The sequence below is a fragment of the Sus scrofa genome, chromosome 3 (genome assembly GCF_000003025.6).
Source record: "Sus scrofa isolate TJ Tabasco breed Duroc chromosome 3, Sscrofa11.1, whole genome shotgun sequence".
Taxonomy (NCBI): Eukaryota; Metazoa; Chordata; class Mammalia; order Artiodactyla; family Suidae; genus Sus; species Sus scrofa.
Genome location: NC_010445.4, coordinates 1,375,643 through 1,402,104, shown reverse-complemented (window position 1 = coordinate 1,402,104; position 26,462 = coordinate 1,375,643). Strand labels below are relative to the sequence as shown.

The following is a 26,462-nucleotide window of genomic DNA, read 5'->3' as shown; positions in this document are numbered from 1 at the left end:
GGGGTACCTCTGTCCCTTCCCATGGGTCAGGTCGGGGCCCATTCTTCTCGGTTGGCCGGCTTGAAACATTGTTCGGGGACAGAGGGAAAGAGGAGGTGGAGGGGCGTCGCAGCCGGAGCAGGCGCAGGAAGCAGTGGCCAAGGCTTCCTTTCCTAGAAAAGACGCACGTTAATTCTCACAGTGACGACATCAGGCTGCTTTTCACAGGAGCCTCTCGGATGTCGCTGACCTGCAGTGGGTGTTGGGGGAGAGACTGTGTGTGTGTGTAGAGTGTGTCTTCTCTCTATCAGGGAGACAGCCCCCCAGCAACTTTGCCAGGGGCGCCCCTGACCTCCGGGTGAGGAGGCCTTGCTGGGCTGGCGCCCGATTGGCGGCAGGTTGTCCCGGAGGGTGGTCCCCTGCGCGATGTCCCCCTCAGCACCCCCAGCCCACCCCGAGGGCCACGCTGGCGATGGCTGTCATCTTTGCAGCGCGGCGGCAGCCCCTTTGGGTGGGGTCCCGCCTGCCTTGGGGCCGAGGGCTTAGTGACCCGGAGGAGATGCCTTCGGAGCCCCTCCTCCTCTGGTTTAATGCTCCCCTCCTGGGTCACCTGCACGCGGGGAGCAGAGCTCGTGTTACTAACCCAGCTTCTCAGGGCAGCGGCCGCTGCAGGGCCCGGCGCCTCCGCGTGCTCGTTATCGCTGAACGAATGATTGAAAGAGCAGCTGACACCTCTGTTTCCAGGAAGGTGGCGTAGACGTATTTACCCCTCCTTCTTTTGCCAAGTACAGCTCATACCCTGCATATTGTATATGGACCAAACACAAAAGACTCAAAAGGGTGGAGCAACCTGCCGAGCGTCCTCTGGGCTTTGTGTTTGCGCTTCTCCCCGACACGGAGCTGAAGAGGTCGGCAGCCCCCACATGCCCAAGGGCGGAGGCAGAAAAAGCCCCTGCCAGCCAGCAGCCTCCGTCCGGCCGAGGGGCTGGGAGGGCAGTGTCCTGGGGAGTCGGGGCGCTCCACCCAGTCGTGGGGACACCGAGGCTGAAGTGGAGGTGCAGTGGCTGAGCGCAGGGGTGGAGGGAAGAGGGAATCCTTGAACGTGGTGATGGAGCAGGGAGATGGCCCAGTCTGAGCAGCACAGAGGAGCACGTCAGAGACGACGGGGCCTTCGCAGAGCTCCGCGTGCAAGCCGCCCGAGCCCTGGGGAGGGCGCGGAAAGGGGGCCTGATGGCCGGGTCAGTCTCTTCACATAGGATGGGTCTGCAGGGGTGTTTTTAGCGTCTTCTGTAGCCAGTTTGCGGTGTGTATCTTTCTCAGAATGTGTTGGTTTAATTTTTGGCCCACGACTGTTGGTCGTAGTCCTTTAATCCTTTTTATTCCGTGAGGTCTGTGATACTGTCTCACTCCTCAGTCTTGATTTCGATAATCTGAATCTTTTTTATTTCCTGTCTGGCTAAAGCTTTTTTAATCTTCATTGATCTTTCCAAGAACCCGCATTTGACTCAGCTGATTGTCTCTTGTTTTCTCCTTTCTATTTAATTTATTTCTGCACTTAGCTTTATTATATTTTCCTTTTTTTCTGCTTGCTTTGGGTCAGCAGGTATTTGAGAAAGAGGCAAAAGTAATTCAGTGGGAGACGATAACCTTTTCAATCCATTGTACTGGAGCAACTGGGCATTTATAACACAAAAAACAGGAACATTTTAAACAGAAATTAACTCAGTCGCAAACTTGAACGTAGACCATGAAAGTATGAAACTTATTCAGAAAGAAGAGAACATCCTGAGAATCTAGGCAAAGAGGTCTTAGACTTGACACGAAAAGTACAGTCTGTAAAAGGAAAAGTTAGTAAATTAGGCTTTATAGAATCGAAAAGCTTTTGCTCTGTGAGAAATCCTGTTAAGAGATGAAAAGACAAGGTACAGACTCAGAAAGAATATTTGCCAACCACATGCCTGACAGAAGACTGTTACCTGGGATGTAAAAGAGCTCTCAACGCTCAGTAGTATCTGAAAAACGGACCAGCAGGCCAAAGGCGTTCCGGTTGTGGCTCAGCGGCAGCGAATATGACTAGGGACCGAGAGGACGCAGGTTCGATCCCTGGCCCCGCTCAGTGGGTTCAGGATCCGGCGTTGCCATGAGCCGTGGTATAGGTCGCAGACTCAGCTCGGATCCCACGTGGCTGTGGCTGTGGTGCAGACTGGCAGCTGTAGCTCCGATTCAACTCCTCGCTTGGGAACCTCCATATGCCGTGGGTGTGGCCCTAAAAAGACAAGGAAAAAAAAAAAAAAAAAGAAAACGGTCAAAAGACAAGTCCGAAGAGCACGTGCAGATGGCGCATAGGTACCTGAAACCCTGAGGGTGCAGAGAAGGGTCCGTTATCTGTCACGGTGGAGCAGCATCTGGAAAAGCATCTGGCAGTTCGTTAAAAACCAAGCTGCGAGGGCCGTCCGACCCAGCGTCGCATCTGGGCATTTATCCCGAGGAAATAGAACTCAGGTCCACACAGACACCTGCGCTGGACTGTGGCGCACAGCTTTGTGCCCCCCCCCGGCCCCGCCAAGTCCTGGAGCACCCCGCATCCTCCAGCGAGGCGTGGACACGCGGTACTGGCCCCCGAGCCCGCGCTGCCCCTGCCTGGGCGCAGAGGCCCCCCGCAGGTGGGCTCTGTCTCTTCTGCAGCCTGGGAAGGGCACCCTGGAGGCAGCTGTAGTTAATCTGAGGTGGGAGATTGAGTCGAAATAACCCCATGTTTGTTTTTGAGGGAGGGGGCATCCCACATAGATGGGACTAGTGTTTAGAATTAAAACTAAAATTTAAAAACTGGTATCGTGAGTTTTACGGAAGCCATCCTCTCTGGTCCCCGGGTAACTCTGCGATACCAGAGTCCGGCTCTGTGGTTGAGAAAATGAGGCGCAGAGCGGACCTGAGCCCCGCGTCTGGCAGGCGAGGCAGCCCGCGCCTTCCGTGTGGAGGCGCCGCCCGGCCGCTGGGTCCTTGGGCCCGGAGTCCTCGTCGGCAGAGCTGCACTCTGAGGACCTCCTGGCCGGGGAGCTGGTCCCTCTGGCACTTGACCTTCCGCACTGAAGAGGCCTCCCCTTTTCTTTAGGGCCACACACGCAGCACATGGAGGTTTCCAGCCTACAGGTCGAATTGGAGCTGTAGCGGCCGGCCTACACCACAGCCACAGCAGTGCCGGATCCTTAACCTACTGATCGGGGCCAGGGATCGAACCTGCGTCCTCATGGATGCTACTCAGGTTCGTCAGGGCTGGATCACAACAGGAACTTCGGGAAGCCTCACTTTTGTTTCGTGAGAGCGCTGTGAGCCGCGCGTGAGCCCCTGCGGCTCGGAGCCTGGCGAACGCTGGAGACCGTGTCCCGGGCTCTGGGCTGCCCGTGAGCCGCAGGTGCCGGAGCCCCGGGCTGTGCTGGGTCCTGACTGACAGGGGGTGAGGAGCCCTTCGGTCTCTGCGTCCCTCCTGCCGTGTAGGTGATGACGCAGCTGGGCTCTGGCTGCCGACCTGGGTTCAGATGTAGGTTTGCTGACCTTGGCAGGTCCTTGAACTCGGGAAGCCTGGTCCTCATCTAGGAGGGGCCCAGCGCCGGCCTCCAGGGTGCTCTGGAGACGGAACGTCTCATCCATTGGGCTTTCCGCCGAACAGGAGTTTCCCGCAGGCCTGTCGCGCTCCAGGCTGCGCGGGGGCTGCGTGTGCCGCCGGGAGGGCGCGCTGGCTGGGCCGGGGCTGGAGATGGTGTGGCGGAGGCGCTTCCCGCCCGGCGCGCCCGCTCCCCCGCCTCCGGGGAGAAAGCCCCAGCCTGCGCGGTGACCTCAGAGACTTGACAGCCACGCGCCAGGCCCAAGTGCCTTGCAGGGGGCAAAGCGGAGGCGTGGCGCGCGGAGCTGGTGTGGGCTGCGCAGCGGTCTGTGCCTGGTCACCAGGCTTCTTCCTCTCCAGCCTGATAACTTGGACCTCGCACGGGGCCGGGCCGCGCTCTAGCCCCCGCCTTGGTGTGGCCTGGCATACCGTGCACACAGGGCTGAGGACCCCGGGGAGACAGTGCCGGCAGCCCTGGTGCCCGCCTTGCTCGAGGGTCCCCCAGGAGCACCAGCTCCCTAAGGCGGCGCCCCCGCTGTGAGCCCCAGAGGGTGAGGAGCTGCTGTTGGGCGGGCAGCTTCGGGCTGACTCGGGTGGGTGCCAGGGAGTGCGTTATACAGCGAAGGCAGACGGACTGGAATTTGGAATAGAGCAGTGTGAAACCAGAGGCTAATTGCTGCAGGAAACCTCGATTGATTCCCACTCCCGCCTGCAGTAGGTGTTGTAGAGCTTTTTATCAGGAGGTTGAAATTCCCGGAACACGGCGGCTAGTGAGACACACAGAGGAGCCGCAGCCCGTCCCTCCAGCCCCACTGTCGGGGGCGTGAGGTGGCCCGAGGGGTCGGAGGCAGTGCCGGGCCTGGCAGCCACGCACAGGGCTGTGCCGGGTCAGGGAGGGCAGGGCAGTCCCTTCCCTTTCTTAGCAGGTGCTGCCACCTGCCCGCTGTACCCACGCCCTCTCTCCCCACCCCTGGCAGTCTTTCTGCTCCCAGCAGTGGTGGGATGGGAAGCCGGTCTCCCGCAGAATGGTTTTTCTGAGACAGCGTGTCTAAGGGGGTCTGTACAGACATTGCTGTGCTTCTGAAACTAGAGAATGTCTTTTTTAATGCGTATTTTTTCCGCTTTTTATCGCGTGTCACGTAACGTCTGGGCAGTGCTCTGTGCCGAGAGTCATAACCGGGTTGGCCCACGCGCGTCTTGCCCCGAGGTACAGAGCGGCAGGTGCCAGCACCCACAGCCCCCGCCGGTCCCCCAGGGGACGCGGTGTGTCAGGCAGTTTGCCAGAGTGGCTGTGACAGCTGCGTGCCCGCAGACGGTGCCCTGGCACTGCTGTTGCTTTGAAGCCTGGGCCACACTTCGCGTCCTCCGTCCCGTAACTGCCGTGTCCGCGAGGGTGGGCCACCTCCTGGTGTTTGCGGTCTGTGTTCCCAGGGCATTGCCGGGATCGACGCCTCTTCCCGGTGTGTGGCCCTGTGGAGACCCGCTTTGGCGAAGCCCCTGGCACATTCACTGCCCGCTTTCCCCCTCGTGCCTTTCCTTCCCGATTGGTAAGAATTCTTTCTAGAGTCAGGATCCCAGCCTTTGTCAAGTATTTGTTTTGCAAATGTCTCGTCCCAGCTTTTCACCGCGTTTAACGGAGCTCTTGATTTTAATGAGCCCTCACCTGTCCCCGCCAAGATTCCTGCGCGGCTCTTGTTCTGGCGTGTGCTCTGTTCGAGGCACTCTCTTGCCCTAGACACTGATGGGTGTTCTAATGATGCTCTGTTTCCTGTTGTGCGTTTTCACCCTGAACTTCGGGACACAAAGCTTCCTCGGGGTCTGGCAGGCTTCGCGTCGCTCTCCCCGTGTGGGGGTTCTGTGGACAGCATCCGTTGAAGCGCTGGTCCTTTCCTGCTGCTCCTCCGCGCTTGCCTGAGGCCTGCTGTCCTGTGTGTGGCCCTTGTCCTCCCTCTTTGCCCCCGCCGCGTGGCTGCCCGGGCACCTTCCTGTCCAGCTTGGAGCTCGGCCTGTGGGTTCCGCCGTCAGTCACCAGGTTTTACTGGGATGCCGTGATTCACATCTTTATGGGCCCATCAAGATGTTACTTGCTTCCGCCTTTTAGGTCATTAACTCCCCTTAACAAAGTCTGTCTGAAGTTTTCTAGGTGGACCGCGCATCTTATAGGGGTTTTTGTGAGCTTTTTTTTTTTTTTTTTTCCAATGATGGTGATGGCATAACTGGCATCTTTTCCAGAATGTCTTTCTCTGACTCTTTTTGCTGGCATGCGGAAATGTAATTGGACTTTGATCATGAACTCCAATCCAGCAAATGACTAAGCTCACTTATTTTAATATTCTTTGGGTAAATTCCTTTAGATTTTCTGTGCTCATAGTTGTGTCACTACCCATCATAGGGTTTGCACTGCTTTCTAGTCTTCATACCCTTACGTCTTTTCCTGCCTTGTTCTGCTGCTTAGGGTTCCTCATACTGCATTGAGCAGACGCGTCAATCGCTTTTTCCTTCTCAGGCTCAGAAGGGAAGCTTTCAACTCTCCGCTGCTGCGATGTCGTGAGAGAATCCCTCAGGTTAGAGAGGTCCCCTCTGTCCCTCATTGGCTAAGGGTTTTGTTGTTGTCGTTGTTGTAATCATGCTCAGCTGTTGAATCACAATCAGATGCACAGCAAAAGTTGACAGAACAACGAAAATCAACTGTAATAGAAAAAATAAAACCTTAAAAAATTATAATCGAATGTGTTTACTGCATATATTGAGATGATCATGATTTGTGTTCTTTATTCTGTCGCTGTGGAGAATTTAATTAATTGACTTCCACATGTAAAGCCAAACTGCATTCCAGGAATAAACTAACGTGTCCATGGGTTATGCTTTGTAAGTAACGCTTTATTTGGTTTGCTAATAAGTAGTTTGGGGATTTTGGATCTGTGTCTATGAGAGATTTTGACATTTTTTATTTCTTAGAAAGTCCTTACCAGTTTTGGTGTCATAATTTTTCTGGCTTTATAGAACTGAATTTAAAAATTCTCTTTCCTTTGTAATAGTTTGCCTAAGATTGAGGGTATTCCTTCCTTAAAAGTGTGATAAAATTCCCCACTAGAGGCATCAAGACTTGGAGGTCTCTGTGTTGTAAAGATTGTAAATTAGGGCTTTTTTTTTTTTTTTTTTTAAGCTTTGAAACTGAATATTCAGATTTTCTTTTTCTTCTTGATTCAGTTCTGATAAGCTTTTTTTTAAAAAAATTTATTATAGTTAATTTACAGCGTTCTGTCAGTTTCCACTGTACAGCAGTGTGACCCAGTCATACAAACACATACATTCTTTCTCTCACCTCATCCTCCGTCCCAGTGATTGCCTACAGCTGCCTGTGCTACACGGCAGGATGCCATTGCTCAGCCACTCCAGATGCAGGAGTCGGCGTCTACTAACCCCCAGCCCTCAGTCCATCCCACGTTGGCAACCACAAGTCTGTCCTCCAAGTCCATAAGTTTCTTCTCTGTGGAGGTTCATTTGTGGCGTATGTTAGATTCCAGATATAAGTGATATCATACGGCGTTTGTCTTTCTCTGTCTGACTTACTTCACTCCGTATGAGAGTCTCTCGTTCCATCCATGTTGCTGCAAATGGCATGATTTTGTTCTTTTTTATGGCTGAGTAGTATTCCATTGTGTATGTGTACCACATCTTCCCAATCCATTCATCTGTCATTGGACATTTGGGTTGTTTCCATGTCTTGGCTGTTGTGAATAGCGCTGCAGTGAACATAGGAGGGATGCATGTGTCTTTCTCTTTTTTTCTCTGCTTTTTAGGATTGGACTGGAGGCACATGGAAGTTCCCAGGCTAGGGGTTGAATTGGAGCTACAGCTGCTGGCCTACACCACAGCCATAGTAACCCGGAATCCGAGTCTCGTGAGTCTCGTTTGCGACCTACGCCCCAGCTCACGGCAATGCTGGATCCCCAACCCATTGAGCGAGGCCAGGGATCGAACCCACATCCTCATGGATACTAGTCAGATTTGTTTTTGCTCCACCACAACGGGAACTCTGCATGTATCTTTTTCAGTGAAAGTTTTGTCCGGATATATGTCCAGGAATGGGATTGCTGGATCATATGGTGGTTCTGTATTTAATTTTCTGTGGTACCTCCATACTGTTTTCTGTGGTGGTTGTACCAATTTACACTCCCACCAACAGTGCAGGAGGATTCCCTTTTCTCCACACCCTCTCTAGCATTTGTTATTTGTGGACTTAATAATTATGGCCATTCTGACTGGTGGGAGGTGGTACCTCACAGTAGTTTTGATCTGCATGTCTCCAATAATCAGGGATGTGGAGCATTTTTTCAGGTACCTGTTGGCCATCCATGTGTCTTCTTTGGAGAAATGTCTATTTAGGTCTTCTGCCCATTTTTCAATTGGGTTGTTTGTTTTTTCGCTGTTGAGTTGTATGAGTTGTTTGTATAGTTTGGAGATTAAGCCCTTGTCGGTTGCATCATTGGCAGCTATTTTCTCCCTTCCATAGGTTTTTTGTTTGTTTGTTTGTTATGGTTTCCTTTGCTGCGCAAAAGCATGTAAGTTTGATTAGGTCCCATTTTTGGTTTTCATTTCTGTTGCCTTGGGAGTCTGACCTAAGAAAACATTTGTGTGGTTGACGTCCGAGAATGTTTTGCTAATGTTCTCTTCTAGGAGTTCAGTGGTGTCTTATGTTGAAGTTTTAAGCCATTTTGAATTTATTTTGTGCATGATGTGCTCCCGTTTCACTGATTTATATGCAGCTGTCCGGGTTTCCCAGCAGTACTTGCTGAAAAGACTGTCTTTTTCCCATTTTATGTTCTTGCCTCCTTTGTCAAAGATTAATTGACCGTAGGTGTCTGGGTTTATTTCTGGGTTCTCTATTCTGTTCCATTGTCTGTATGTCTGTTTTGCTTTTTTTTTTTTTTTTTTTTTTTTTTTTTTTTTTTTTTGTCTTTTTGTGTTTTCTTGAGCCACTCCCGTAGCATATGGAGGTTCCCAGGCCAGGGTTGAATCGGAGCTGTAGCCACCAGCTTACACCCGAGCCGCAGCAACGTGGGATCCGAGCTGCATCTGCGACCCACACCACAGCTCACAGCAATGCCAGATCCTCAACCCACTGAGCAAGGCCAGGGATCAAACCCGCAACCTCGTGGTTCCTAGTCGGATTCGTTAACCACTGTGCCACGACGGGAACTCCTGTATGTCTGTTTTGGTACCAGTACTACACTGTCTTGATGACTGTGAGTTTGTAATATTGCCTGCAGTCTGGGAGAGTGATGCCTCCTGCTTGTTTTTTTTTTTTCCTCCCTCTCAGGATTGCTTTGGCAATTCTGGGTCTTTGATGGTTCCAACTTAATTTTTGGATTATTTGTTCTAGATCTGTGAAAAATGTCATGGGTAATTTGATAGGGATCGCATTAAATCTGCAGATTGCTTTGAATAGTATGGCCATTTTAGCAATATTGATTCTTCTAATCCAGGAGCATGGAATATCTTTCCATTTCTTTGAATCCTCTTTAATTTCTTTGATTAATGTTTTATAGTTCTCAGCATATAAGTCTTTCACCTCCTTGGTCAAGTTTATTTCTAAGGATTTAATTTTGGGAGGGGGTGATTTTTAAAAGGTATTGTATTTTTATATTTCTTTTCTAATATTTTGTTGTTAGTATCCAGAAATGCCACTAATTTCTGAATGTTATTCTTCTGAGTTATTTTATTTTTTACTTTCTTCATCTTATTTAATATTTTTTATTAGTCTCTTTTTGCTTTCTTTTGAGTTTATTGGAGCTTTTTTTGGGGGGGGTCACGTTTCCTCTCTTTTTCGTATTTTTCTTAGTGGCTTATATGTATATTTAATGTATTGGGTGGTTGATGGTGTCCGTACCCACTTCAGGACCAGTTTAAGGCTCCCACCTCTCTTAAATGCTTTTATTATTATGTCTTGGTTCTATCTTTTTTTCTTTTTAATTTGCTTTTTCTCAGTGGTGATAGATTCGGTGGGTAATATCTGCGTATTACAAAGATCAAAGCTCTAAGAGGAGAGGCAGTGAGCGGTACGCGCCCCCACCCCCACCCCGTACGCCCTCCACCACCCACCTGCTCGCCTGCTGCAGGTGGCTGGCTTCTTGTGTGAGTCTCCAGGTGTGTGCACGTGTATGTTTCTGATGGACTCTTGGCAGCCTTCCCGTCACTTTCTCTACAAGCTCCTTTTCCAGGTCTTGTGGGTGAATTGGTAGTTGGTGTCCTCGTCAGCTGCTGTAGGCGTGCCCCCCCCCACCCCGCAAGCTGGGCGAGTCGCCGTCCTGGACCGTCCTGATCGTGGAGGGAAGCGCACAGACGCTTCCTGGTGCTCCCGACGTGCGGGGCCGTGTTGCTGGTAAACTTGAATTCTCTTGGATTCTTGGAGGGTTTAACCCCGCCCTCCCCGCACCCCCGTCCTTCCCGTGCGGAGGCTGCTGGTTCGCTCCGCCCCGCGTGCCACAGGCTGTGTGTGTCAGGGCACGCTGGACGCCCTGCACCACGTACAAGCTTTGGAATGTGTGATGGCTCTGAATCTGAGGATGGGTGTCTTTATTATTTTTTATTTTATTTACTTATTTATTTATTTGTCTTTTTGCCATCTCTTGAGCTGCTTCCCGCAGCATATGGAGGTTCCCAGGCTAGGGGTCGAATCAGAGCTGTAGCCCCTGGCCTAAGCCAGAGCCACAGCAATGCAGGATCCAAGCCGTGTCTGCAACCTACACCACAGCGCACAGCAACGCCGGATCCTTAACCCACTGAGCAAGGCCAGGGATCGAACCTGCAACCTCACGGTTCCTAGTCGGATTCGTTTCCGCTGAGCCACGACGGGAACTCCGGGATGGGTGTTTTTAAAACTCGGTTCAGGAAATCTCTCAACCGCTATGTCCGGGATCGCTGCCCTTGTCTTGTCTGCTCTTTTTCCATGAGTTTGTTAGAAGCCTTTGCGACGGTCCCATCTGCCGTCTCGCGGCCTCATCTCATGTTTTTTGTCTCTTTTGTCTTTTGCTCTTTATGGTTTATTCTTTATATTTATTGTTCAGTGCATGAAATCACTCTTTTTTTTTTTTTTTTTTTTTTTTTGCTCTTTTTAGGGCTGCGCCCATGGCATGTGGAGGTTCCCAGGCTAGGGGTCTAATTGGAGCTGTAGCCGCCAACCTACGGCCACAGCCACAGCAACGCCAGATCTGAGCCACATCTGCGACCTACAGTGCAGCTCAGGGCAACACTGGATCCTTAACCCATTGAGCGAGGCCAGGGATCGAAACTTCGTCCTCATGGATACCCGTTGACTGCTGAGCCACGGTGGGAACTCCCACTAAATCACTCCTTAGCCACACTTACGTGGCTGTTTTTGTTAGTTAAATTTTAACTATTTTTACTTGGTGTTTTGTGTTCATTTTTAGTTTCCTTGTTGTTTCTTGGGTGTATTGTTTCGACTAACAATAAAATCTCTTTCTTTATTGTGCTAAACATATTGTGCATACTTAGTTTCTGTTCTGCTCCTCATTTTTCTATTACTGAATACTGTGGGTTGCATTCTCCGCTTTCTTGTGTGTGCTGGTCTGTTTTCAGTCGTATTTTGTGACTTTTATCTCTGTCGTCTTTTTACTGTGAGCTTCTGATCCTCAGAGCTTCATCTTTGGAGTCTGATGCCTGGACGGAAGTTCTGCTTTCCCTGCAAAGATCTGTGCTCACTCATGCCTCTTGCCTGCGTGCACGTGCGACAGTCCGCCGTGTGCACCTGTGGTCCCTGCTGCCGTGCGTGTGCGCGTGTGTGTGTGTATCATTGTCCATGCGATGTGTGTATTAAAGCTTGCCCACGGAGGATATCGTTGTTTTTGGTCCTGGTCCTCCGATCAGGCCCCCATTTCGGCTTCGCCCTGCATGAGGCCTCGTCCACCCCAGGGAGCTCTGCCCCGGCTCCAGGAGCTGGAGGTTGGGGTCTTTACTGAGGCGCAGCTCGGGAGGGGTGGCCCTCGTGGGGCAGTCTGCCCGTCTCTGCGTGGTGGAGCCTGCGGGGTAGGACTGGCCTCTTCTTTGGGAACTCAGGAGGGTGTGGTTGCTCCTGGTGCTGGAGCTGGTGGGAGGTCACCCTTTGTCACCTGTGGGCACCGGGCAGCACCTGAGGAGAGAGGGAGGTGACTCGGCGTCCTCGCAGCCCAGCTCCTCATGCTCAGAGGCCCCTGCAGGGGCTTTGGGTCATTTGTGTTCCCGCCTGGCATCTGGGTAGAGAGGGTGCGGTGGAGACGGGAGGGGACGGGGAGGGGGGAACGGGACAAGTGTCTTGAGGGCCGGCCCCCGGCCCTGGCCGCCTTCTGAACATGGCCCCTCTCCTGAGTCCTGCCTCCACCGCCTTCTCTCCCGAGAGCTGACGAAACCACGAAGGCCATGGCCAGTGTCCGGGCTTCGCGCACTAGACCTTGACCTGCGGGACTACAGAGGGAGGGCCTGGGTCCCCAGAACTGGGTGGGGCAGAGGTGGCCACGGAGCCCCTGCAGGCCTCCATGCAGGCCTGTGCCATAAACGGAGTGTGCGTGAGATGCTGGCGGGGCAGGAGGCTGTGGCCAGGGGTGTGAGGGCGGCAGGGGTGCGGGGGGCTGGGCCGTGGCCGGGACGGGCCTGCACGCGGGGCGGGTGGGCTCTCCAGCGCCCAGCTTCCGCGGGTTCCCCTGAGACTCGTGGCTCTGCTCACCTCGGGGTCAGGCCTTTTCCTCTGGAGCTGCTGTGGCGCTGGTAACGACAAGTACAGGGAGGCCGCTGTGCGTGGTTCTCCGCACTCTTGGCTTTGCAGAACCTGTCGTGTGCTCAGCCCAGCCCCTGGGCTTGGTCTCTGGAACCACGGGGGGTGACCGCTCCTCCTGCCTCTTGTTCCGAGGTGGGGTGGAAGTCGCCTTGTAGCCGTCGCCCCTGCTGCCCCTGGGGTCGGCCTCCTTCCCGCCGGGCCCCCAGCCTCCTGGCGTAAGGGCGGGAAAAGCACCTGCTCCTGAGCTGACAGCTGTTCTCGGGTTGGGGGCGGGTCCGTGTCCTGTCCTGCTTCTCCTCGTGTCCCCTGGCCCCACTGGGCCAGCCCTGCGCTGTCTGCAAAGCAGTCGGTTCCGCGAGCAGAAGGCTGGGGGGCAGGCCCTGCGGCAGCTGTGTCACAGGAAGACCAGGTGTGTTGGGGCCTCCGAGCAGTGACCGTTGGCCTTGGCCCCTGGGCTCAGACCCAGAGGGGCAGGTGTCAGTGTCCCCTGGTGTGAGGAAGCCACGGCCTCACCAGCCGTTTCGTCCCACACCTGGCCCTTGGTGCCAGCTGACTCCTTCCCCTGTTGTGGGCACAGCGGCCCTCTTGAGCACCCGCTGGGAGCCCGGCCCGGGCTGTGCTCAGGGTCAGACCCCCAGAGGCACCCTGCTCAGCTGTGTCTGCCTGGCGCAGCTTCGAAGAGCAGACGGGATGGCGCACATGATGGTGAATTGCTGTGCCCACAGCTGCCCGAGTCCGGCCATCTGCAGACAGAAGGCAAAGCTGGCGTGTTTGGCCAGGGGCCTGGGGCCGGGGAGAGGCTGGCAGAGGAGAAAGGCAAGTGTGGAGGTGGCCGGGCCGTGCCCGCCTCCCCCACAGGCTCTGACTTGTGCTCATCGGGGAATTTTTGTTCCTCTTTCGGCCCCGTTCAGGTGGTCACTCCCCCGTGTTGCCTGAGAAGGAGTCGGAGAGGTTAAGTCACCTGCCCAGGTGGCACAGCTGGTTCCCGGCAGAGTCGGGATTTGAGGTCACGCTTGTCCGAGCCGAGGGCTGGAGCCCTCAGGCTCATCATTGCGGTTTTATTCTGTCAGTTCTCAGCCTCAGCCGAGCCCCAGGAGGAGGCGGGCCCCTCTGCGCGGCCCCGCTCATTGGGAATTGCGGCGGGGTTTGGGGCCCGAGGCCCGGCTCGGCGGAGGCTGGCCTTCTCCCTCCGCTGCCCCCTGCCCCAGATCCCCGCTTCAGTCCCACTGCATTTCTTCGGGTGACTCCACGTGAGGGGAGGTGCTGTTGGAACAGGGCTTTGCACCTTTTTTGGGTCATTTTTCATTTTGTTATTTAAAACAACAGCCCTGTGGGGTGAGCAGGACTCGGCGGCGGTGACAGACGTGTTGAGGGGTCGTGGGGACAGAGGGCCGGGTTGGAGGCTGGGCATGGGGCCCCAGTGGCCGGGGGAAGAGTGAATCGGGCCTGGGCCTCTGCTGGGAGGCGGTGTCGTCCTGAAGGACCGTGTCCGGGGGCCACGGGGCCGCGGGCGCGGCCGGCTCTGCCTGTCCTGCTGCCACCTCCCTGGCCTTCGTCCCACGCAGGCATGGTTGCCGTAGCAGAGCTCGTGCTCGGGTCCCGAGACTTCGGGGACAGCTCAGCTGCTGGTGCTGACAGCCACCCCGCGAGCGCCGGCACCCGCCCCGGCGTCCTGTCCCTGATCTGTTGGAACTTCGTGGTGACCCTGAGGGGGGCTTTGCTCTGGTCATTCCACAGTTGAGCATCCTGAGGCTCAGAGAGGCCAGTTACTTTCCCTGAGGTCACACAGCTAGTCACAGTGAAGCCGGCCTGGGTCAGGGGAGCGGCTGCGGGGTTCGGTTCTGGGCCCTCGGCCGCCGCCTCCTTCCCCCCGTTGGCACTGCTGGGGGGCCAGCCTCCCTCAGAGCCTGAGCTCTCGCCCAGGCGCCGTCCTTGCAGCCTCCACACCTCCTCTAGGCTGCGGCCCAGTGTCCTTGTCCTCACGGCCCTGGCTGTCCCCTCCTCTGCCCCCTTGCGGGCCAGGGCCGGCAGCTGTGACGAGCCTGCATCTCATGGCCCCTCGTGGACACCTGGCCGGGGCAGGCAGTCCCTGGGGTCCAGCGTGTGCTTCTAGAAGGAGCGCCCCAGCGCCGCCACGCCTCTCCCGCCTCTGCGCGGAGCCCACCCCCGGGCGTCCTCGGCGTGTCCGGGCTGCGCTTCAAGCTGGGCCTGAACTGCCCGGCGTGGACGGTGGTGAGGTGACGGTCCCCCTGCGCTCTCCCATGAGGGCGCTGTGTGCGCACCCACCCCGGAGGCCCAGAGCCCTGCTAGACCCCTGGTGTCTGCTGCAGGCCCGGCCCCGGGCCCCCCGAGGCCTCATGTGGCCTCTGCAGTCCTCCCCGGGCCCTGCCTCCCCGGCCGGCCAGCGAGGGTGCGGGGAGGGAGGCGGAAGGGAGGTTGCCAGGGTCGCGGGGGCTCCGGCAGCCCCGAGGCTCCCCGCCGGCCCCTCCCCAGCAGGCGCTCTGCCCCTGGCGGCCTCTGGCCCCTGGAGTCACAAGAGCTGAGAGACGCGTGCTGTCTGCGCCTTCCCGCAAGCAGGAGGATGCAGGACTTGGCTGGGGCTCACATGCACACACACACCCCCCCCCCGGCACACGTGAACACACGTGCACGGGCACACGCGCACACCAGCGTGTACACGTGCTCAGGTAGAGCCTGACCCTTGCCGTGTTCTTGCCTCTCTGACGCCTGCTGTCCTTTCCTCGGCCTCGCCATCCTCCAGGCTCCGGGACGTTGGGCTCCTGTCCTGCCCCCGAGAGCCATCGGCCTGGGAGTTAGGTGGGCCTTTCCTCCGCTGGAGCAGCGGCTGGCACCCAGCCATGTGTGCCGAGAAGCCCCCTCCTGCTCCACCGGCGGTGCCCGTCAACTGGCGCTGCCTGGCCCAGGAGGGGGGTGGGAAGGCAGTGGGGGGCCCTCCGTCCTGGGATTGAGCCCTAGAGGGGAGGACAGGCGGGCCGAGGGCCACGGAGCGTGTGCGGTGAGGTGGCCGGCGGGCCCAGCCCCGCAGGAGGGGACATGTCCCAGGAAGAAATTTCCAGACTGAGGGTCAGCAGAGCTGAGCCCTGAGGTAAAGACAGTTCCGCGTCTTTGAGGGACAGGGCAGCACTTGAGCTCCGTCACCACGGGACCTGACGGGCTGGGGGTCCTGGAACCTGCATTTTGAAGCAGCCCCGCACCAGGGGGGACATGCTCTGTGGACAGAAGTGCAGCCTCTGCCAGAACTAGTGGCCTGGGCCTGGTGGGAGTCCCTTCCAGCTGTATGGGGGTGCGTGTTTGTCTGCCACCTCTCGGAACCCCCGGCTCTCTGCTCCTTACTGTGCCCCACAGGAGAAGGCCTGGCTTCTTTCACTCTGCTGTCCTCGCGTGCTGGGTGTTTCCTGGGAATGATCCAGAACGTCCCCAAGGCCCCGTCCTTTGGTACGGACCTGGTGCCCACCTCAGAGCCTGCGGGGCGCCGACCCGGCGTGGCCGGGGCTGCAGGCCGGGCCTGGCTGCCGGCCGTCTCCCACCGCTGTCCCCTCCCCGCGCCCCCGCCCGTCTCTGTATTGTGCGGCGGCCGCCCTGCCTTCGGGGCTGCCGCCCGTCCCGTGACAAGCACGTGTGATCGTGAGGGATGGGACCGTCCTGTACCCGGGGAGAAGCGCCCAGTGGCCAGAGCAGGTCTGCACGGCGCCTCTGCTGCGAGCGGGCGCCTGTCTGTTCAGGGCCGCGTCCAGGCGCTTGTTCAGGTGGAAATGAAGGGCGTCACCTCATCACCGCACGTGGACTCGGACGTTGAAAGTCATTATCGCACCAAACCGGCGCCGTTTTCGCTCCTTCGCTGCTGATGACAAACCAGTTTCTTCCAGAGGTACAAACACTAGCGTTTGGTCTGACGCCTTCCTCTCCGCCGGCCTGCAGCTGCAACGCGGGGAACGCGGCGCGCGGCGGCAGCGGGGAGATTTATTGGTCAATAGAGGAGACAATTACTGCTCGTTTATGAAAGGACCCCCGCCCGGCCCCGCGTGGCTTCGACACTGGTGATGATGGCTCTCCAGCCAGCTCGGCGCCGTAAAAGTCAATGGGAAGATAGAGGATTTCAATAAAATTATGACACTCGATAAACCTTCCTGTTGGAAACAAATTTTTCAGGATACGTGACCAGTTCCAGTTGGATTTGTAACGTTAATTTCTCACTTATTGAGTTTTTTGTCATCAACTAATTATGAAGTCCATGCTGGGGTGGGGAGGGCAGGAGACCAGCGGGCTCAGTGGGGTCGGGGGGCTGGGGGGGCGGGCTTGTGAGCCCCCGTCTTCGCTAGTCTCAGCTGAGAAGGAGGGGTGTGGGCAGGGCGTGGGGGCAGTGGCGCTGCTCAGGGTGGAGGAGCAGCTGGGAAGGGGGGACCCTCCCCGGACTGTTGGGCCTCAGCTTGTGGAAGCACCGACCTGGAGGATGTGGCAAAGGGGTCTATTTGGGGCCCAGGGATTTGCCACGCGCCTGAACACCCTGCTCTGGCAGGTGCGGGGGCTGTGAGGGGGCGCTGGCCAGGCCACCTGCTGCAGCAGCCCCGCCTGAGGGCGTGTGCGGGAGGGGCTGTGCCCCTGAACACAGGGAGGTCGCTTTGCCTGTCTGGTGAGATGGCTCTGCTGCCACGGTGTGTGAGAGCCGAGGCTTCACCGGCGGTGGCTGGACGCTCGCCCTTGCTGGTACCGACGCTCACAACCGTCCCGTGAGACGGGCAGGTTGCCCACCTGACTGATCAGGTTGCCGGCTCGCCCGGAACAGAGACCCCCTCTTCTCCCTGAGCCGTGCCGTCCCAGGCAGAGGCCCCCAGGCTCTGCATCTTGCTCCCCAGCGTGGCCCAAGCACCAGCCCCATCACTGGCTCTGGGCACCTGTTAGAAAGGCAAACGCCCAGGCCCCACCCAGACAGACCTGCTGCATCCAGAAGGAAGGACTTTCACAAGACCCAGGAGACGGAGGAGCTCAGCAGGCTGGAGAAGTGGTGCTCTCTGCCGAGAGCCTGACTTCTCTAGATGTGCCGCCCGGGGCGGGGGCCTCCTCGGCGACAGCAAGGGAAAGCAGGTGCAGGAGGTGGGGTGCTGGCCCCCAGCCCCTGCCTGCAGCTGCCTCCGTTCCTGGTGCTGGCGCCCTTTACACAGGCCTGCCAGAACGGCTCGGGTCCTAGCCCGGCCCCCTCCGTTCTCCAGCGTCTCAGGAAGGGATCTCCTGGCTCGGGAGGAGCCGCCTGCCTCTCCCGCGGGCCCTGACTTGGTGGCTTTTGCTGTCAGCTCTTCTTCGCAGGACTGCCCTGAGCAGTGGCTCCTGCAGGGCTCTGTGTGGTCCGGGATCCCAAGAAACGGAGGACAGGTGCCCGCCGTGGCTGTGCACGGTGACGCCTCAGCTTGTGGCTGGCCTCTCCTCACTCACCGGGTCAGGTGTTACTGGGTCCAAGGCCAGGTCGGAGGAGGGGCTCTCCAGCTGCTTACTGGAGGCCGCACTGGTGTTTCCCTGGGTGTGTCGCTGGGACTCAAGGTCGCACTGGCCCAGCACCCGGCCGGGGCTCGTGGCAGACCTGGGGAGGGCAGCCACCCCAACGCTGGCCGTGAGTCTGTGAGCACCGCAGGGCTCCTCAACACTGCGGCCCCAGGCTGGGCGGTCAGCCTGGGCCCAGGGCAAGGACAGGCCCCAGCACGAGCCTGGCCAAGCTTCGGAGCAGCCAGAGCCGCACCTCGGCCCCATGGGCGCTGTCAGGCTCCGTGCTCAGCTCCAGCCCTTCAAGGAGCCTCTGGAGGCGCCCCCAGGCTCGACCGCTGCCCGCCGTCTCTGTGTGGGTCTCTGCTGCATGCCTAGTGCACCCCGGGCCTGACTGCCTGCCTCTGTGCCCACAGGAGCGGGACGGCATGCGTGCCATCCTGGGGTCCTACGACAGCGAGCTGACCCCGGCCGAGTACGCGCCCCAGCTGACCCGGCGCCTGCGCGAGGCCGAGGACATGGTGCAGAAGGTCCACGCGCACAGCTCGGAGGTGGAGGTGAGTGTGTCCTGCCGCCTGGCCGCTGTTGCTGCTGCCGCGCGGACCGCAGTCCTGACGTGGAAGTCGAGGTCCCGCGGCACCAGCGCGGCCTCGTACATCCAGTGCGTTGGGGGTGCTTTCGTCACCACGTGTTCACTCCCCATGAAGCAGCAGCGAGAGGCGGTTGCGTGGAAGGCTGCCCGGGAGCCCCCGTGTCCTGAGCTTTTTCCCCGGGGCTCCTCCTGTTGGCACCGTGTGTGCCAGGCAGTTCACGACGAGGCCGACGGGCGGTCCTGGTAGCTCCAGTGCCACAGGTTCAGGGTTTTTGTTACGGATGCGCAGCCGTCGGTGACCTCAGAGCTCCCCCGCGAGGTCCCTGTGCAGGGCTGCGCAGCCACCCCCAGCGCTGAGGCTGCAGCAGGGGGCACCCCTCCCCGATCTCGCTGACGGGCACCGGCTCCCTGTCGCCCCCTTGAGTCCTGCCTGCAGGGCACTGGCTCCTGGTTTGTCTGGGCCTGGCCTGGTTCAGGCAGAGAGAACCCCTGACCCTGCCTGCCTCTTGCTGTGCTCAGCGCCGCAGCCGGGCCGTCCCTCCTCCTTCCCGTCTGGCTCCCGGACCTGTCGTGTTGTCCACGCCACCACCCTCTCTTCCTCCCTGTTGTCGTGACCACTGCGGGAGCTCACACGGCCCGTCCGGGGGAGGAGGGAGGGCAGAGCGAGCCTAGCAGCGGCCCCAGCACTGTCCACGCCGGGCTCCCGTCCTGCCCCCTTCTCCCCAGATGTGCGTGCCGCTGCTCTCCGCCCAGGCCGCCCTGGGCCTGGATCTGTTAGCGTGGAGGACCTGGCGTCCCCCTCTTGGAGGCGCGGGGTCACCCTGGGACCAGCCTCAGTGCTCTGGTCGCGGGCTCTGCTCACCGTGCCAGCTGCCGGAGCGGAGGCCTCAGCCCCCCAGCGAGGCCGGCCGCGTGTCCTGCACAGGAGGCCTCCCCTTGAACTCCCGTGAGAGCCCCGCCCGCCTGAGCTGCTGTCCGTGAGAGGATCGAGCCCGGGGGGTGGGAGGACACTGCTGGGCCGGGCGGACGGGTCACTGTGTCCTGGCCTTTGTGGAGGTGGGCAGGTAGCCGAGGACACTGAGCACCTCGGGTGTGGAGCTCACCACCTTGGGAAGGGCAGGCCTGGCGGGGTTCCTGGCGCCCGGCGGCTGGGCCGGGGCCTTGCCGCGTCTGCCCGGAGGCCCGTCCCCTCCTCTGGAGATGTACGCCTTCTGGCCGCCACCAGGTGGCAGCAGACAAAGCTGGCCAGTCCTGCTCCCCTGTCTGGGCCTCAGCGGGGGCGGGGGTGGGGTGGGGTGGGGTGGGGAGTACCAGGGGGTCTCGGACGCGGCAGGGGCTTCTCCTGCACCTTGGTTCTTCCTCCTTCTCGTGGCCAAGACACCCTTCTTGTCTCCTTCCAGCCCTCCCGGAACCTGTGCTGGGAGAAGGAAGTCATGCCTCCTCCTCTCCTGCTCCCCCACTCCCAGTCACCCGTGGCCCAGTCACGGACAGGCACACCGTGCAAAGGCCCCTGGAAGCCCCCCGCCCCCTCAGGAGCCACTGGGAACTGGAGCCGTGGTGGGCTTGCCCAGAGCCGGTGGGGTGGGGAGGCTTGGCTGGGGGGAAGCTGCCGCCTTGGGGGCCGAGGAGCCTGTGTGCAGGCTGGGGACCAGGGGTCCTGTGGGAGGGACCCGCCGCCTCGCTAGTTCAGGTCCCCGCTGGCACTGCTGGAGCCAAGGGGCCTTTGCTCCGGGCTTGGTTGTGGGGTCAGGATGGAGTTTGAGTGAGCGCGGGGGACCCGAAACGTTCCAGAAGCGCCGCTCGTGTTCACTGGTTCACGAGCGTTGTCCTCAGAGAGGGCGGATCACTCAGGGCCTTGGCTGTCGAGTCGAGCAGCGAGGGAGGGACCAGGTCTCTGGCCGCCCGAGCCAGAGCAGCCTGCCGTCTTGGCCGGCACCCGGGGGTTTCTCCCAGACTCGCGACAGCGTCCCGCAGGTAGCAGGTGCGCGGAGACATCCGGGCAGAGGGCGTTGCCCTGCAGCTGGTGGAGGGTGGCAGCGCTCCGAGCGGCAGCGTGGTGCACAAGGGGAGACCTTCTCCTCGATGGGTGCCTCGCAGCCAGCGTCACCCCGTCACCCGTCACGGGGGTGGAGACCGGGCTCCCTGGAGGCGACCCGCGGGGAGTGTCTGTGTTCTCACGTGGGCTCTGGGGGCCCCCAGTCACCTGGGCGGGTGCCCGCCTTCCATCAGGACCTGCCTCCTGCGTTCGCACTGTGGCTCAGCGGTAACCCGACTGGCATGCCTGAGCATGTGAGTTCCATCCCTGGCCTTGCTTCGTGGGTTAAGGATCTGGCGTGGCTGTGGCTGTGGTGGAGGCCGGCAGCTGTAGCTCTGAGTTGACTCCTAGCCTGGGAACCTCCATGTGCCTTGGGTGTGGCCCTCAAAAGACAAAATAAAAGACCTGGCTCCTTGCCCAGCACCTGGAGGGTCCCGTGCCTCCTCCGTCACCTTCTGTGACTGGCCCCCGTTCTCCTTACCCCACAAAGCCAGGTGGGCGGCAGAGGCCTGGCCTGTGGGCGCTCCTGGCCAGGTGGTGACTGTCACCCCCCTCTGCAGACCAGGACGAGGGGCAGCCCTGGAGGCCTTGGGGGAAGAACTGGGCTGGAGATGGAGCCCCTGGCAAGCTGGTGGCCCTGGGCTGCAGGGCGGCATCTTCTCTGATTGCACTTTGCTGGCCCTTTTCCCTGGAATTCCAGAAGGAGTTGGCAGAGCCTCCTTTGAGGCAGAGCACAGAACCCAGGGGCGGGCCTGACGAGCCTTCAAGCCCGGCGGGTCCCCGGCAGAGCCGAGGGTCTCTGCAGCGCCACGGCGAGGAATCGTCCTCTGCGTGCCTGTTTATCGAGCACCTGCTCTGTGGCCGCCGGGCGTCCTCAGCCCGGACCTGCTTCCCATCTCCAGCCTGACCCTCTCTGGGGCCGCTGAACCCCACCCCAGCCCTCTGACCCGTGCATCAAACCCCTCCCTGCCCGCGCCCCCACCAGGCCTGGCCCTGGTCGCTGCTGCTCAGCCCTGCCTTCCTGCCCCAGGGCACCCTTCACGAGCAGGGAGGACCGGGCTGGGCCTGTGGGCAGCCAGGGAGAGGCCTCTGGTTCGGGGAGCTGGAGCCTCACCAGCTGGGGCTTGACAGGAGCATGTGGGTCGGGTCCTGAGGCCCCAGCCGAACCTGGGAGCTTGCAGGGCGAGGCGGGTGTCCTCCAGGCAGTCTTCCTGCGTTTTCCTCTTCTCTTGTTGAGCAGTAACGTCTCCGGATCAGGAGCTCAGAGAACTGCCTGCACTTGGAGACCTAAAGCTGCTTCGGGCTGCGTGGCAGAAGTTTATCAGTTGAGCATCACATATTGACACACAGTAGAAAGTTACGTAACTTTCTAGAACTCGATGGTTAAGGGTTCCTCGGCGCCTCCCAGACGGCTCATCCGTCACTCACGCGGAGATGCAAGCACCGTTTGGGGGCGCCCGGCAGCTCAGGACGCCAGCCGAGCTCCGTTTTGTTCTGCTGTCTGCAGGAGCCCGGGCAGCGCGAGGTGCGTGCAGGGAGAACACCCCCACAGCCCCACGGGCCTGATCGTGTAGACGGATGAGCGTTCCTCCCGCTCCGGAGTGCGCTGGTCGGGGCGCCTGGAGGAGGCGGGGGCCCCCCGGCCCCTCTGTCTCTCCAGCCCCCTTTCCTTCGTCTTCTTGCGCGTCTCTCTTTCCATCTTGGCCCCGTCCTGTCCGCCTTCTCGGGCCCCCTCCTCCTTGGCCTCTCTCACCCCCTCACCCTCAAGCTCCTCTTGCCTCACCCAGGGGCCCGCAGGCCTCGTCTCTGAAGGGCCAGCCAGGAAGTGCTGTGGGCGTGTGGCCACGTGAACTCTGTGGTCGTAGCTGGAAGGCCGCCGTGGGCCGTGGGTAGATGGGGGGCACCAAACATTGGCGGGCTGGATGTGGGTGCGGGCTGTAGCTGGGGGCCCTCTGTTGTGTCCCCTCTGTCCTGGGACCCTGCCGCTTGACGTGAGACCGACACACCTGCCAGCACCCCGTGTGCCTGTGGCCGTGCCCTCCTGCAGGTGCCGCCCCGGCGACCTGCCTGTTCACTGGCGGGGACGGGGGCCACGGACGTGGGCCCGGGGAGTTTGAGCAAGGCCTCCGCTTATTTCACGGTCCTTGCATCTCACCCGCTTGGCTTCATCGGTCCGTTCTAGTGAGCAGCGTGGTTTGGTTCTGGCAAAAGCACTTCAGTGAAACAAAGCGGAGGCGTTGAGATCGGGAGCATCCCAGTGGCCCGTCTCTGGTGAGGCTGTGCCATTTTGCGTGGATTTTATTTATTCCGTTTAATAAGGCGGCTGCGGGAGTTGGGAGCATGTGTCATGCATCCTCCTCTGCTGACGGAGTCATAAATATGCAGCTCATGCCACCTTGATTCAACATATCAGCCTGATTTGTTTTTCCAATTTATTTAATTAAAACAGATTATGGTGCTGCTGGCTGCATGGAGGTCTGTGGAAAATCCCAGTTTCAGACGGCAGCGCGTCTGACTGATTTTGACTCCAGCTCGGGAAAAGCTGGACGTCGCAGTGCCCGCGTCTCCCGCTGCTCCTCCGTGAGGGCTCTGTCACCGCTTCCTGCTCTGGTGGCGTGGCAGCTTTTGAACTCTGGGCTTTTCACCAGACCCAGGCTTTGTTCTTACACATGAAAGTGTGTTTCGTGCTCCTCTTGTGTAAAGAACTTGGGATGACTCCCCCGTAACGAGCGCAGATGAAACAAGCGGAAAGGGGACACCACGAGCCCCTTACTGAAGAGACGTGGAGGCAAAGGGGGGGAAGGTGGCACCAGAGACGCGGTCCGGCGAGTCCCTGAGGTGGGGCACAGAGCTGCCGAGCAGAGGCCAGAGGGGCGACGGCCGGACGGCCTGGCCCCCCATTTGTCCCCAGCCGCGGACGGGGTGCCGGCTCCCTGCTCCCGGGCGGGCGGGCGTCTGCAGGGGACTCAGCCGAGGGGCCTCGGGACAGGTCTGGGCGGGAGGTGCCTTTCGGCGGGAAAGGGTGGCTCCTGATTGTCGAGTGGTCGTGTTGCGTTCCCAGTTCCGCACGCACCTCTGGGCAGAGGCGGTTACGTACCCACTGGACAGGTGGAGTCAGTGGTCCTCTAAGAGGTGAGGCACTTGATGCTAGGGAGACCCGGTCACCCCCACCCCCAGCTTTGTCGCAGCACGTTGACAGACACAGACGGCATGTGTCGGGTGCACCGTGTGACGCTTCGATACACGCGGTGGACATACTTGTCCCCTGACTCTGTGTGCACGGGTGTGCGCCTGCACGCAAGGTCCGTTCTCGTGGCAGGTGTCTGGTGTTGGTGGCATCATTATCGACTGCCAGTCGCCGTGCTGTACGTTCGGTCTCCAGATCTCAGGTGCAGACTTAGGACGGGAAGTTTGTGCCCTCGGACCCGCGTCTCTGCATCGCTCCCCGCCTGCGGCCTGGAGACCACCAGGCTTCCGTCTCTGAGTTCACCTCTTTGCGGTTCCAGACCCAAGCGAGCTGGTGACATCGCTTTCTCGCCGTTTCTGGCTCGTTTCACTCCACGCACTGTCCTCTGGGTTCCTCCACACGTGACAAGATCTGGTTGTGGGAAGCTTGAATTTGTGTGTACGCCTATGGTGGGAACACACCAGCTCTTCCCGTGTGTTCGTCTGTTTACAGACGCTTAGGAGGTGACCACATCTTGGCCGTGGGGACCGGTGCTGCGAGGAACAGGGGGATTCAGATGTCTCTTCAAGGCGGTTTTCCCTTTGGCTCTATTCCCAGACGTGGGGTGCCTGGGCCATGTAGTCGTTGTATTTTCAGTGTTTTGAGACCCCATCGAGCTGCTTCCCGTAGGGGCTGTGCCAGTCCGCGTTCCCACCAGCAGTGCCCGGCACACGCGCGCCCGCGCCCGCCGTCTGCCGTCTCTTGGATGGGACCCTCCAGACAGGCGCGGGGCAGTGGCTCCCTGCGGTTTTGATTGGCATTTCCCTGGTTTTGATTGGCATTTCCCTGGAGACTGGTGACGTCGAGCTCCTTTTCGTTCATGGCGGCTGTTTCTGTTCCTCTTTGGAAAAACTGTTCCGGTCCCTTAGCCGTTTTTAATTTGGGTATTTGCTTTTTGCTGTTCAGTTGTATGAGTTCCTTATGTACCTTGGACATCGAGCCCTTATTCAGTATACGGTTTGCAAATATTTTTTCCCATTCTGTAGATTGCCTTTCGTTTTGCTGTTTTCTTTGCTGTGCAGAGCTTTTTAGATGTTTTTTTTCCTACTTCTGTCAAAAATGCCATTGGACTGTTTAAAAAATGCCGTTGGGATTTTAACAGAGACGCATTGGATCTGTAGATTGTTGGGTACCACGGGCAGTTTCCCAGCACTGTTTTTCCAGTCCGTGAGCACCGAACATTTCGGCATTTATTCATGTCGCCTTCAGCCTCTGCCACCAGCATCTTAGTTTTGAGTATGCAGGTCTTTGACTGCTTTGGTTAAATTTATTCCTCAGTGTGTTATTGTTGTTTGATGCGGTTGTAAGTGGGACTGTTTCGTTCTCTCCCAGACGCTTTCTTGACAGTGGCTGGAAGTGCAGACCTAGTTTTGTAGGCTGCTTTTTATGGAGTGTAGCTTTGCTAAGTTTGTTGGCCAAGTCTGTTTTCTGGTGGAGTTTTCAGGGTTTTCTGTATGTAAGACCATGTCTCTACAAAGAGACGGTCGTACCTCTTTTTCCGTCTGGATGCCTCCTGTTTCTCTTTCACGCCTGTGTGCCGACTAGGCCTTCGGAGCTGTGCTGTCCGGGAGGGTGAGAATGGGTGTCCTGGCCTTGTTCCTGCTCTTAAAGGAGCGCGTTCAGCTTTCCACTGTTGACGAGCTGTGGGCTCGTCTGCATGCCTTCGTTATGTTGAGGTACATGCCTTTGTCGTCTAGTTAACTTTTGTCCTAAAGGGATGTTAGATTTGGTCCCGTTTTCCAGTATTTATCGAGACGATCGCGTTTTGATGCGTCACTCTGTTGACGTGGTGTAGCGTGTTGAGTGACGTGTGGCCGTGGAGCCATCCTTGCTTTCCATGGATGAGTCCCCCTTGACCGTGGTGTGTGCTCTTTTTTAATGTGCTGTTGAATGTGGTTTGCTCGTATTTTGCTGAGGATTTTTGTATCTGTGTTCATCAGGGATTTTTGCCTGTTTTGTTTTGCTTTTGCTTCTCCCTGTGGCAGCCTTGCCTGGCTTTGGTCTCAGGGCAGTGTTGGCCTTGTAAAGTGAGTTTGGAAGTGTTCCCTTGTCTTTGATTTTTTTTTTTTTTTTTTTTTTTTTTTTTGTCTTTTTGCTATTTCTTGGGCCGCTCCCGCGGCATATGGAGGTTCCCAGGCTAGGGGTCCAATCGGAGCTGTAGCCGCCGGCCTACGCCAGAGCCACAGCAACGCGGGATCCGAGCCGCGTCTGCAACCTACACCATAGCTCACGGCAACGCCGGATCGTCAACCCACTGAGCAAGGGCAGGGACCGAACCCGCAACCTCATGGTTCCTAGTCGGATTCGTTAACCACTGCGCCACGACGGGAACTCCATCTTTGATGTTTTTAAGAGCTTGAGAAGGACTTGGCGCTAACTCTTCTAATGGGCAGTAAATCTGACCCATGAAACCATGTGGTCCTGGGCCTTTCTTTGTAGGGAGATGTTTTGACGTTACTGACTGCTCCTCTTTCCTCGGTGCTGCCCTGAGCAGATTTCCTTTTTCTTTCTTTCTTTTTTTTCCCCCATGATTCATTCTTGATTTAAATAAGGAGCTTGTTTCTTTTAGGTCATCCAGGTTTTGGTGTATAACTGATCACAGTAGTTCCTGAGTCTTTCTGTTTGGTGTTGGTTTGGGGCCTGCACCCACAGCATATGGGTTAAGCCACAGCGGCAGCAACGCCAGATCCTAACCCACTGAGCTGGTCAGGGGATCAAACCCTGCACCTCAGTAGCAACCTCAGCTGCTGCCCAGACAGCAGC

The 26,462-nt window shown here is 58.2% G+C and overlaps 1 protein-coding gene across 1 annotated transcript in view; it reads left to right on the top strand.

Moving 5' to 3' along the window:
* The window catches only part of MAD1L1 (MAD1 mitotic arrest deficient like 1), a 323,281-nt gene that overhangs the window by 157,242 nt on the left and 139,577 nt on the right, over positions 1–26,462 (top strand). The window contains exon 12 of the mRNA XM_021085975.1: positions 18,263–18,403. Within this exon, the coding sequence (XP_020941634.1) occupies positions 18,263–18,403 (141 nt within the window). The remainder of the gene's footprint in view (positions 1–18,262; positions 18,404–26,462) is intronic.